This window comes from Cryptotermes secundus, unplaced genomic scaffold (assembly GCF_002891405.2).
Source record: "Cryptotermes secundus unplaced genomic scaffold, Csec_1.0 scaffold286, whole genome shotgun sequence".
Lineage (NCBI taxonomy): Eukaryota > Metazoa > Arthropoda > Insecta > Blattodea > Kalotermitidae > Cryptotermes > Cryptotermes secundus.
Window position 1 is genome coordinate 383,826 of NW_019736399.1, and position 13,131 is coordinate 396,956.

Consider the following 13,131-nt stretch of genomic DNA (forward strand, 5'->3'; position numbering starts at 1 on the left):
CAAGCATGTATCAGATTTCATCTACATTTAAACCCATTTCTGGAATGTACTTAAGGAGTCTTTTAAGTTCTTTGTAAGTTTTTATCACTATAGGTTAACAAAATCCTTACGATTCCTGTCCAGTTATTAACAATTATGTATTTATAAGAAACATTTGGAAAACTGCATCAATTTTGAAGTCAGAGTAGAACAGTCGCATCAGAACCGTAAACATTTCTGGCACAAACAGAAATACGTTTTTACACGTAACAGGAATTGTAAGTGATTTTGGGTGTTATCCCCCACTAACGAAAATAGAAAATATTCTTATAATAGCACTTAGAATCCACGATAAATATATGTATTTCGTTTATATATGTATATATTACCGTTCTTTTTACATTATTTACTGTTAAGAAAGAAATCACTTTAGTATTTAAGTATTTCCCAATTGACGACACATATCATTGGGGGGAGGTACAATTTTTATAGAATACAAACGCTTTCTCTTTTACTTCATGAAAAGATAATACAACTTTCAACTCTTTATTTACTGGGGAATTTTAATCTGTCCATGAATAAATATACTGAGGTTGATATTGCCAACAGAAAAATTGTGGCACTGGTCCCACGGATTGTGTAACCATGGTTTGGAAGACAGGGTAGCACACAGCACTTTTATGATGGGGGAAGAGGGAAAAGCTGTACAAAATAGGGTTTTAAAAGTGGATACTGGGGGGCTAGGGAAGTGTGACATTTGCAGGAGAGGGGTTGATGTCTAGCTCTAGAACAAACATGTACAAATAGTACACAGCACAAGACACACCTCAGACTAAGCTATGTGAATCACAAAAATTCAACTCAATTACCATCAATGAAAGATTCCATTGTTCTGCGTGACATTTTATAATTCAGCCACAATTTGTAAGATATCATCCACCACGAACTGGTTGAGATCAGGCACAGTACGTCAAGTTGCCACATTTAGGTTTGATCTAAATCTGTCAGAAACATGTATATGTATAACAAACGTCAGCTTTGCGAGGAAATATAAATTGAGTTGATTTTCATTAATTCTATGGAATGATACGCAAGGAACATCCCATGTTATCATGCAAACAGAGGGGGGTGGGTTGCACCTCACGCTTTTTTTATCACTGTATACATAGGCCAGGTAAGTATGTACGTTCGTTGTGCAACGTTACATCTACATCAGCTCTCTTTCAATCTTTCTTGAGATCGTTGTTATGTAATTTGTTTGCTAACATTTAAATTAACACATGGGAAGGAAATAGTTTTACAGTTATAGATCAATTTGCGACACTTGATGCCTTGAAATAAATTCAAAATTATGACCTATATTTAAGGAAAGAAAATCGCTATACACCAGAAACATGTCCACAGATTTTCCTCTGAATTACCTCATTTGCAATAACAATATCCCTAAGTCTTTTGAAGAACCCCAAATATGCAGAAATTTTATAGCACGCGAATTGTATGAAATGCAATTCTTGTTAATTCAGATGTGGAAAATATATGAAGATAGATCTCTTCATAACCGCTGCTGTGAGAACTTGAAATCCTATATATCTGAAGATGTGATAAAAACATATGAATACAGCTATAAGAAAACACCTTTGAAACAAAATAACACACATTTGTGTTAACTCCAATTAATAGCAACTGATAATGGGCCTGAAATTACACTATATTCAGTGGACATGTATATTAAAACTATGCAACTTAATATGTGTTGTTGCCTATTATTAATCTGATTTCATGACAACACTTTGAGAAGTTTTGCAATGCCAGTGTATATTGAACACCGTCCCATCTTCAGGTTTGTTCTAATGACTAGATTCATAATACAAGCCAAACAGACTGTAAAAGACTAGAGGTCTTAACTTCGAGGAAAACGAGAATGCTTCAAATATTGACAAAACCCTTAAAACAATGAGAAAGGAAATGGTTCTCACAGAAAATCTGCAGAACAGCCAAAATAAAAGAACTAAATATGGGAATATAACCCCCGACTCAAACTGTATATAAAACATTTGTAACAGCTGTGAAAATGGGCCACTATAATGCTGAAACAAACCCTTATATATACTGCTAATAATTTCCAAAGAAAATCTAGATTCAGTCAGCAGTCCACAGTGTCAGCCGCGAAGCAAACACATTTAAGTACAGATACCAATACTACGTATTTGGTGTCAAATTTTTGTACAAAGAACTACACGTTTTACAGAATGTAAAATGTAAAGACAAACACTTTTATATGGCACAACTATTTTGTATCAGGCCAAGACAGTCTTTCCTGCTTGCTCAAATACACTATGCAATCGCAACTGGGGTAATATGAGTCCTTTCTGTAACAGAACTCTTAAAACTGTATTAATATGAGTCATAATGGAGACGCTTATCTCCCATACATATGAAAATCAGGTAGCTGATCTATTGTATAAACAGGCACAACAGGTTTTAATCATGTTTCACTTTGTGTTAAATTTGAATAACGCTCTGTGTACATGGAATAAGAGTGCTTCTGAAATCAATCTGTTAGAATATTCAAAACATATCCATGAGAGGATTCTTTAAAATAGAAACAAATATTGAAGGATTACACACTGATCTTCTTTCTTAAAAATGGGAATTAAATGAATTCCATGGATAATCAGCTTTGACCCGAACATGCATTAGTTTTAATGGAATGCATTACTTCTCCACATGATGGGGGCAATAAATCCACTACCTAACATATGCTGTTTATGGTATGGAAAACTTCCTTCTTCCTCTTGTTACACAAAATGTAATGTTAACTGAAGTCACACACATACAATGACTCTTAAAGACCATATATTGCTGAATGTGTCCAGTTGCTCTAATTTTGTCAGAAATACTGCAATTTGAATCTGTTGAAAATGATGGGTGTGAACAGTTGTCACTAAGCATGCAAGGAATTATTACATTTAAAGCAACTAAATGTTAATAATACAACATGTTGGAGTTGTCTCCGTCACCCTAGTTGCTGTTGTTTCATCCACACACTTCAAATGACTAACTACTGCATTAAGTTGTAACCTCAGCCAAGTCCCTGTTCAAATTGGTCCTAGTGAGGTTTGGGAGAGGGTAGAAGCGGCACACAAAACTATCCCTGAAAATGAGCCCTTGGAAGTATGAATGCCACGTATTTTTGTACTCATGTCTCTCATCCACCCGAGTAGAAAGGGTGACCTACCTGTATGGTAAGATGCTCCAGACTTGAGTACAAATATATGCTCCACCACTGGTGCCCATTTTAACTGATCATCATGCAATAAGCGAATTCATTCATTATGATCACTTGCCAATCAGCTGCAAATCTTATTGGATGTGCATATAAGCAGTAAGGGAGAGGAGCAGGCTATGTCTCCATTTGATTACAATGGCTCAAGCACTGTAACTGCCATACTGAACTATCATTTTCAGAAAAAACGTGAAAATTACAGTATTGATGAGGACTGGATTTGATTTATAAAAACAAAAGACCAGAGTGAAATGCAAACTATGTTAGTCATGATGAAGTATGGTCACCAATAAAAGCACCTCAACAAAGTACGTGAAAAATTAAAGTTTATCAAAATGCTGTGCTTCCCATCGGCTAGTATCGTATGAGAATTATCTTTCGCATTTAGCACTTGCTATTGCAGAAAAAAGACTTCTTATGAAATGTCATCAACCCCTTTCACTGCACTGTCATCGTTTAGACCAAATATTTGTGTTCTTGCCCGGGACAAAGGAGACTGAAATTCTGACTGTTATTTGTATTATTGATTATTAATGATGGAGCCCTTACTGGAAAGATCATAATATCGTGGTTCCTACACATGCACATATTTTCCTAGTTGCTTTAAAGTACAGTGGTTGCTAACAGTGTACAGTATATCAGATAACGGTATCCATGTATGTCTCAATAACCAGTTCAAATTCATCTTATCAATTAGCACTACATACTCCTCGCTCATAAGAAAAAAAAAACTTTCTATCACATATGGCACATTGATTTGAATGTAATACTAACTTAGCACCAGTAGGGAGGGGCTCCCCAAAAACAGAATGAGAAATATGGGTAACGCCAATCATGCTTACAAAGGCTCAAATAATAAAAAAGAGTTTGAACCAAAGTATACAAAAACTACAACCAGTCCACTGAACAACGCACACAAGACACCCAGGAATATATTCAATAGATGATTGTTAAAAAAACACGAGTAGTGCATAACTCTGCGTGAGTCCAAATCTCTCGGCACACGCCACTAATATCAAGAATTCTCACACATCAAAAAACTTGACAGGAAAAAAACTGTATCTACAACTGCTGTAGTGCAATCCAGTGAAAAGTTAATAAAACATCTGTTGAATCTGAGAGGTTGAAGGAGTTGCTCTCAGCTGCAAGGGGGAGCACCTACCTCCAGGTGTTCAGCTCCCCTCGCTTGTAGGCCTCAGATCACTACTAATGTTATAATTCCAATAAGGCACTGCGCTATTTAGAAGTCATACAGGATAACAAAAAGATTTGAGGGTTTCAGTTATTATCCCAATGTTGCATCAATCCAACACAAACACGTGTTCTAAAGAAACAAACGCTCCCTTTCAGGCACTATTCTGCACGCTAAACACGTGGTAGAAACAGGGCGTGCTCGTATGAGTCAGAATGTTCTGCAAAAATCCTAAGTTCAATGGATTAAGTCATTAACCTGCATCTCCAAGCAAATGCAGGCAATGGCATCCCAGCAGCGCACACGTTCCAGCTGTTCTGCTGTAAACAAACGGGAACTTGTTGCAACATTCTGCAATGCAAAGGAGCAACTCTGTGTCTACCACTCTGATCCAACTCACATGGCTGCACTAGAATATTGTCAAGTGTTGGACACACATCCACCAAGAGTGCAGGCAACCATTCATCTCAGTAAGTGTTATAGTCATGTGGTATCACAGAAAAGCAGTAATTGGTTAATTATAGCAACTCCTCTCAATCCCTCACACCACAGCTCTCATGTTTTTTTTATCAAAAGCTGAAAACAGTAAAGTTCCTGCTGCAGGCCATAAACCAAGCAAATACAATAATAAGTAAGGAATAAATACCATCAAGCAGTCAGCTGGTCTACTATGAAAACTACTTTATTCAGAACTGCTCTACAAGTGCAAGTCTTTGCTACCAGATGGCAATCCATCCAGCCCCACTACGATCTACACACAGAGAAACTACAAAAACATCTAACACTAAGGAACTAGTCAAGTGTACTTATCGACTACAACTTTTAAAATACGACAAACCACCAAAAAACAGAAATAACTAGTATGAAGTAATAGGGACAGGGAGTACACTGTTCATTTCAATGTGATTAAATATTTTTTTTTTTCCAGACCAACCCTCTCTGAAAGCCTTTCAAATTTATTATCTATGTGGTGCTCCCTTAAACACCACATGACAGACTTCTCAAAGAAAAAATACAAACTTTATTTGCTCTTTTTTCATTTAGAATTAAATACAAAAATAGAGGGTTTCTCCTTTTCTCCTTAAAACACTTATTGCTGTTCTTACATTATAAAAGGGTATTGTCACTCAAGCAAAAGGAAAAAGTGATTATGCAAGTTGTTAGTGGGTATTTTAACTCGACACTTGAGTATTTGGCACCATTGACAAACTTTTACTTCAATTCTAACACAAGAAAGGAAAGAGAGAAACAAAAAAATGAGATGAGTAGGTCGAGAAAACTGCAGATGCTGCTATAATAATAGAGAGCTGAAATTTATAGACTACATGTACAGTAAAATACCATTACAATTTATCTGATGGGACCTTTCACATTATTCTGAAATACACAGTTAACTGATCAAAGCAATTCTGATTTTATCTTGTACAGGCATGTTTGATCTCAGTATGACTTGAACAAAACACATATCAAATATGTCATTCTCTTTGCCTTGTTTATGAAATGTGTGATTCTGAAGTACAAGATGAATTCCTACACAACCATAACTTCAGTGGTTAACACTGCTGTCTTGAACCTTCTCTTTATCGCTAAAGCACTATTTTTTTTCATATAAGGAACTACACTATAACCTGCATAGTGCTGGCATAAGAAGGTGCAGAAGACAAAGTCTTCCAAGCTTTACAAAAATGGCTGTACTTTCCAAGTTTACTGCTAGCAACTCCCTTATGCTTTAAGGTGCATGTGAACAAAACACCTGGGAGGAAAGAAAAAAAAAAGAGACAAAAATAAACACCCATCTGAACGTTTTGTAGAATGCTCAAATCTCTCATCACTACTATCAGATATGTTTCACTGTATAGTCTAGTTTAAATACAGTATAAGCAGCAAAACTTGGAGAGTTTAAATACTAGAATTACTCTGAAAAACACGCTAAACTTGAGGGCCACTGCGATGGTAGTTTACTGTACCAAGATTTCGAACTGATCATCCAGCATTTCACGTTTTCCTTTCGCTATGAGTTTATTCTCTGCGAAAACCCCCATGTCAAAAAAGTGTGTTGCCCCCACCCTCCGGTCAACTCGCCCTTGCTGCTACCAGTAGGCCCACTCTCTTGTCTTCGCCTGTCTATCCCGATCACACTTTCCCTCTGACCCACAAACTATGACTCCAGTAATACAAAACAATATTTTAAATTAAAACACTTTGTAGCACATCTCAGTCTTTGTTATCACTACCAACAGAAAATCCACCATCATCATCATAATCATCACCACCAAGTACCAATCAAAAATTACTATTGGCCAATCCCTGCATGAGAACATACACACACTCAACACTTAATTTTACGAACCAGAAAACATCTGTGGTACTATTACAATATGTATGAGTACAATATGGTAGTACAAAGGAAATACGGCATGTACTTTATCAATGCCATGTTCCTGTCAATAGCAAGTCATGGATTGTCATTAATATAGAATAAATAAGAACATGCTGTTGTTGGGTTTTGCAGAGAATGTCTTAACTGTAAGTTACTTTAAGTTGGTAAAGAACATCATATTGTGTACACTGAGTAATACCTGCTATTTCCATGGTCAACCTATACTATTATAAAACGAGTAACAATCAAAGATTTATTATGTTTATGTGACCTCTCCAGAGAGGTGAAGCACACTTGTGACCCAGTGGCAGTTCAGAACCTGCTGCCGCATCAGACAGTGCTGACGAAACTAAGAGCGAGTACATCTGCATACTATACAACTAACGCGGCTCGCAAAAAAAAAAAAACAATCACGTAGGAACCTAGAGAAGCTGCATTTACCCCATTTATAAAAGAAGAACTTCCTTCAACTTTGCACAACACTTGGTTTCCAACTTCAAAGTCACATTCAGCACAAAAACACAACATAAATTAAATTAAAACTATGTTCAAATTAAATAAATAATGTCTGCAATGCTGCCAGTGTTTCCCACTAAGAAACTTACTGCCTGCACACTAACCTAAATGAAAAGCATCATTCCAAGGGAAACATGGTGTGTGCACAGGAAGAGGGGCTCAGGCTAACTCTTAGTTTCACAGCAGGAACTGATCTGCTTGCTATCCTCAACTCCTGACGGTAATTGGTCCACAAATCTCACATGTGAAAAATCTCTATGCATTACATGTGGGAGGATTTCTTTTTCCACCCCAATTTTGACAAGACACATGAACTATGGAATGTTGACAGGTGAACGAACTGTGCTTACATACAATTTGGGCTGAGTCAGACTATATCTAATGTGAAACACCAAGAAACAATAATGGAGATGATACGGCTACTGTAGCCACTTGACTAGATGCTTCAACACTGGTCCCCCACTAAAAGGAACACTTTTATAAGGAGCAATTATGATGTACAAGAGTTGACTTTTAGGCAGAATGTGGGGCGATTTCAATGCAGCGATCGATCCCACGGTATGACTGGTGAAGACATATAACTCAAGCTGCCTACACGTCGATTTTCCTACCGTACCGACATTCTAACTAGAGTGCACGTCTCAGAATAAATGCACAACATGGGAGAATAAATAGACCTGTCCATGAAATATTAGGGGGAACATTGGACCTAAACATATGAACATACTTAACTTGAGATCTAAGAACATAATACTTTGTTGCAAAATTATCTCAATATTTGAGATATACCATAATCCATAGGCAGGCAACCTCTTCTAATGCACACAGTCAGTTTCCACTACGGCACCTGGCATATAACCATTACCCATACCGGTGGCATAGTTTCACCATAGTTGCAACTCTGAATATAGAAGAGCGTGTTCAGGTAAACCCTCTTCATGTCTTATGTCAAAAAAATCAGGCAGTCATAATGAAGTTGAGAAACTCCAGAAGCCAATAAACACTTGCCATTTTCTAAAAATATAATCTCTAACAACATCACAAGGCAGTGGGTCCAACTTACATCAGCCTACGTCATCTTCACTACCCAACTTTCAATAATAATAATAATAATAATGATAATGATAAAAATTAATAATAAGGGGTGGGATAGTTGGAGATTCTTGTTTACTTCTTTGTATTCAAGACTGGAACAATGGAAGATGTTGAGACACTGATAATACTGCTTATTGCAAGTTATTATTGCTTGAGGCTGGGGAGGCTGGCTTGCCAGTTGAGATTTTTTAACTGCGCCATGAGCAAAAGCAGACAATATTCATGTGTGAGTGTATTTCATAACTGAGTAAACTAGAGGCTGGAAAGTAAGGGATCCATTTCCACCCAGGTTAATTTCCTTCCACTGGCAAATATGTCTAAATGTCACAAAATTTGGCAATGCCGAACCTTCTAAACTTACATATTTTTAAACAAGAAAATGGAAAACCGAGCTGTGTATTCTTATAGTCTTATTTGCAACATGCAATCACTAGTCAGATTTACTGCAACCTGACATTCGAGTTCAGCAGCATGCATAACATGGCGCCGAAGATGGGATAAGGAGTGATGAAAATAATTAAACTTGCTGGAAGTCCTGAAGGACAACTTCTGAATGATTCAAGACCCCTCGATGTTCAACTTATTAAAAAATGCATTTATGCTTAACTGCTGCGGGAGACTCTTCAGACGTACATGCCCATGCCGTACATGGAGCCCCAGTCCACTCCTTGGAAGCTTGACATATCAACATTGGTAAGGCTGTAGCCCTGATAGGGGTTAGCTGGTACAGGTGGAGGAAGGGTTGCAGGAGTTGCCGCTGCAGCTGTAGTAGGGGTGCCTGTTGCACCTACGGCAGCTCCAACGCCTCCAACTGCAGCACCAACACCACCCACTGCTCCAACTGCTGCTGGAATGGGGTACGGAGCATAACGGTAGCTTGCCAGGGTTGGGTATGTTCCAAACAGCTTCCCGTATCCGGCCAAAGCAGCTGCATTCTGAGCCTGGGCGGCTGCCGCTGTGGCCGCCTGAGCATGAGCCTGGGCCTGCACGGCTGCCAGCTGAGTGGCTGGTGCTAACGGTTGAGGAGCCGCCATCCTTACTCCCAGCGGGCCAAGAACCATGCGTTTTCCCAGCAGTGTTGCAGTCTGGACTGCTTCTTTAGGTTGTGCCTTCTTGCATTCAACTTTCTTATTCTTGATAGTGTGGAAATGGATCTCACACACGCGGTCCACCACATCTTCGTTTTCAAAGGTCACGAATCCAAAGCCTCGGTGACGCTTTGTCTGCTGATCCATCAGCATTACTGTTTCTTCCACTTTGCCAAACTGGCCAAAGTATGCTTTCACTTCTTCAGACGACGTGTCCTGACTTACACCACCCACAAAAATCTTCTTTGTCCTGTTACCAGCCTTGGCTCTGTTCTTTGGAGTGGCATGTTTCGGGTCTATCTTCTTGCCATCAAGTGTATGGATAGGCACTTTAAGGACCTTCTCAACAGTATCAGGCTCTGAGAATGTTATGAACCCAAATCCACGGCTCCTCTGCAACAGATGAAAACATACATTTCTAATTGACACTCCGACCCTCTGATGTAATGGATACTTCACTACTGAAACTCCTAACTAGCACATCCCCCATTTTGGAGGCGAACAACCAACTCATAGAAATTTAAGAAAATGAGATGTTACACTTTAACAAAATGGATGCATTTATAAAAGCTAATGCACACAATGTGGTACTTATAATCACCATCAAAGGCTTTTGTTGGAACATAAGATAAACAAAACAGAACAACTGTTTTATGAATTATTTTCAACTAAGCAATGTGGTAATTATATTACATACAATGTGGTCAAGCACACGGGAACTTTTTAAAATGCATATTTCTCATTAAAATTCAATGACCAGTTCATATGTATAAATATCATTAGCAACTGGATCTATTTTTCCATATGAACAACACACTGCCTGTAATCTGACTGATACCCAGAATGTTTGGAACAAGTGTGTTCATATTAGCCTGTCACAAAAAAAAAAGTAAAGTTGTGCCTTTGCATGCAGGCATATGGGGAAACAGCCTTGGCACTAGTTGGAGGTGGGTGGTCAGCTTCACACCCTAGCCACTTTACCTCAGGGGAAAGAGCCCCTGGTAACTGGATATGAGGCTGGGTGTGCCCCAGAGCCCCTATGGATGGGGAGAAAATTCTTGATCCTACTGGGATTTGAACCCTGAATCCTCTGTCATCTGGCCCACAGCCAGTTTCTATACTGACTGAGCTATCCTAGCTCCATCAAACCGTCAGTACACCAACCAAAAATGTCCCACTGGCTCATAATTAAGTCTGTAGCATTCACATAACTTATTGAATTTATGTACTTTTTACTAATTGTATAGTCTTTAAAATCTGATTTATATGCATGTTTCTGATATTAATAATTCACTAATAAAATATAGGCTTGGGGAGGGGGGAACATCCCCATGCAGAAGTTTTAGGAAAGCTACATGAGTGTGCTCCTCTGTCTGTCCCCTCATTAAACTGGCTTTCAATATTATAGATACTAACTGATCAACTTTCTTGAAATGTATTTCCTCCATAGCTGAAACTGCCCCATTCAAAATGTGCTCACATTAAATTTTGAGCTAGTAAGTCAGTTTGAACATGTCTTTTTGACAAGTACGTACTATCTTGAATTGTTTCATTTTTGGTCCGTTACACTATCAATCACAAAGTCAATAGAATTTTTAATTTTTAAACAATTTTTAAATATTTTAACATTGGCGTTTTAACTTGAGGGCAGTTTCGGATGGAATGTGAGACTTGATAGTGCATTCAACAATCCTAGCAAGTGTTGTGCTTTTACACGTCGACATATTGTAGCAGCGTCCACGCAGCAAACATAACTGTGTACATCTTAAACAACGACAGTGTTTTCATGATTGTACTATGTGCCTCTGATGATGGTTGTATTAAACCGAAACATGTAAGGCAGAAGTGATAAAGAAGTGACCTATAAATTGTTACACTGGACGGACTTTCTATTGACTTTACGTACTATCACTTGACTGTTACTGACTCAGGGGTTCTAGAGAATCACCTGCTTATATATCATCATACATAAAAAAGTCAATACACGGGGCTGTTTGCTGACTGTTAATTCCTATGTTTTGGTGACTCACTTGGGTAACTGGATCCTTCATGATGAGAACATCTGTAACTGTGCCGAACATGCCAAAATATTCCTTCAGCTTCTCTGAAGATGTCTGCCAGCTCAGACCACCAACAAATAGCTTCCCTGGTGCTGGATCACAACCGCTTGGGGTTGAACGTCCAGAAGATCCGTTCTGGCTTCCGTTCATTGCTGGTATTAGACCGTTGCCATGGAGGTCGTGGTCCATGAGCCCATTGCCTTCCATGCCCGCTGAGCTGCAACATACAGACACATTGGTAATCAGTTTCTCTCTGTTCCAGCATCCCCCCATGATTGGCTTCACAGATTCTGCCCGTCTCCACGCACGAGACATATTCTGCAAATGATGTTTGGTGAGTATAACTGTGGCAACAATTATCATTAGTGTATATATATGTTTCAATAAAGAGTTTGATAGAATCACACATAAGCTTCGCTAATAATAATTCCATTCTTGCATCACTGCCGATATTTTAGCTGCTGACAGAGAAGTTGCAAAAATTATGTGACAACCGTAGTGTGTAACATTACATTAGGTATAATGAACTTCAGGAACCTGGCGTGAAACACAAACAGGCTTTCATATAAATAACTTCGGTGTGTAATAACCAGCAGAAATTACGATTTCAATTGTCAAGTGCTTTGGGAATTCAGAACGCATTTTAGGCACATATCTTAGGGGCAATTGGATCCGTTTCCCTTTCTCCCCCACATAATGACGCAACAGCGGCGCAGGCGTCGGCAAGAAGCCGACGGTTGGCAGAGTGGCGGCATCTTCCTCTCTAGCTTTCAGCTGATATGGAGGCGAAGCGACAGGGACCAGGCGCACTGAGGCAATTTGAGAACGAGACAAGACCGTGGTACTGATAATCCGTGGGGGGACTGTTCCTGTGCCACTGTCTTAACAAGAGGTGTATCATTTCCGCTGTTCCAGGTACACTAGAGGAGAAAACGGCTATATCAGAAGTTGCCCAGAGCTGCTTCATCCCTAGTGCATGAAGGTAAGGTCCACCACGCCTTTCCCACACACCCCTTTACAAAAGTGGAGACTTACGTGAATCCTATGCAACCGTAACACAAACACCGTTAAGTTCTGTTCCGTCGGCGCTCGTCCGCCCTTCTTCCCCCCACGAGATCCCCGAGATCAATAACCCAGGCATCCAGCTCGCGGGCTGCCTTGGTTCGCCCTCACACCGCTTTGCGCCGCATACAACACTGGCTGTGTGGCAGGGACCGACCTGGTCGAACACCGCGGTCAAGATGCACCATCCGGCACGTGGTTTTCATCTCAAAAAGGCCAGGTGCCCTGTTCTAAGAAGGTTCAGCTTTTACGTGAGTGAACTGTGGGCGCATCCTCTACATACAACACAGAGTGGGGAAGACTAAAACAACTGAAGGGGGACTGCGCGTTGTCATAGCAACGGGCGCAGGAGCAGCAGCTAGCGAGCAAGAACTGCTTGCTGGACCCCTCAAACCCACCCTTCTTGCCCCTTTACTCAGTCAGTGGCTAGCGAGTGTAGTGAATGGGTGAATAGGAACACATCGCGACAGCCG

At 39.5% G+C, this 13,131-nt stretch overlaps 1 protein-coding gene across 11 annotated transcripts in view; it reads right to left on the reverse strand.

The window, feature by feature from the left end:
- Window positions 1-339: 339 nt before the first annotated feature.
- Window positions 340-13,131, reverse strand: part of LOC111869832 (RNA-binding protein Musashi homolog 2) — a 389,564-nt gene continuing 376,772 nt past the window's right edge. For 10 of the 11 annotated variants that reach the window (XM_023861647.2, XM_023861646.2, XM_023861648.2 and 7 more), the window contains 2 exons: window positions 11,567-11,813; window positions 340-9,929 (listed from right to left, as the gene is read on the reverse strand). In XM_023861647.2, the coding sequence (XP_023717415.1) occupies window positions 9,072-9,929; window positions 11,567-11,813 (1,105 nt within the window). In that variant the 3' untranslated portion in view covers window positions 340-9,071. Of the gene's footprint in view, window positions 9,930-11,566; window positions 11,814-12,631; window positions 12,714-13,131 lie in introns of those variants that run through there. The other variant, XM_023861654.2, reaches the window with a different exon arrangement.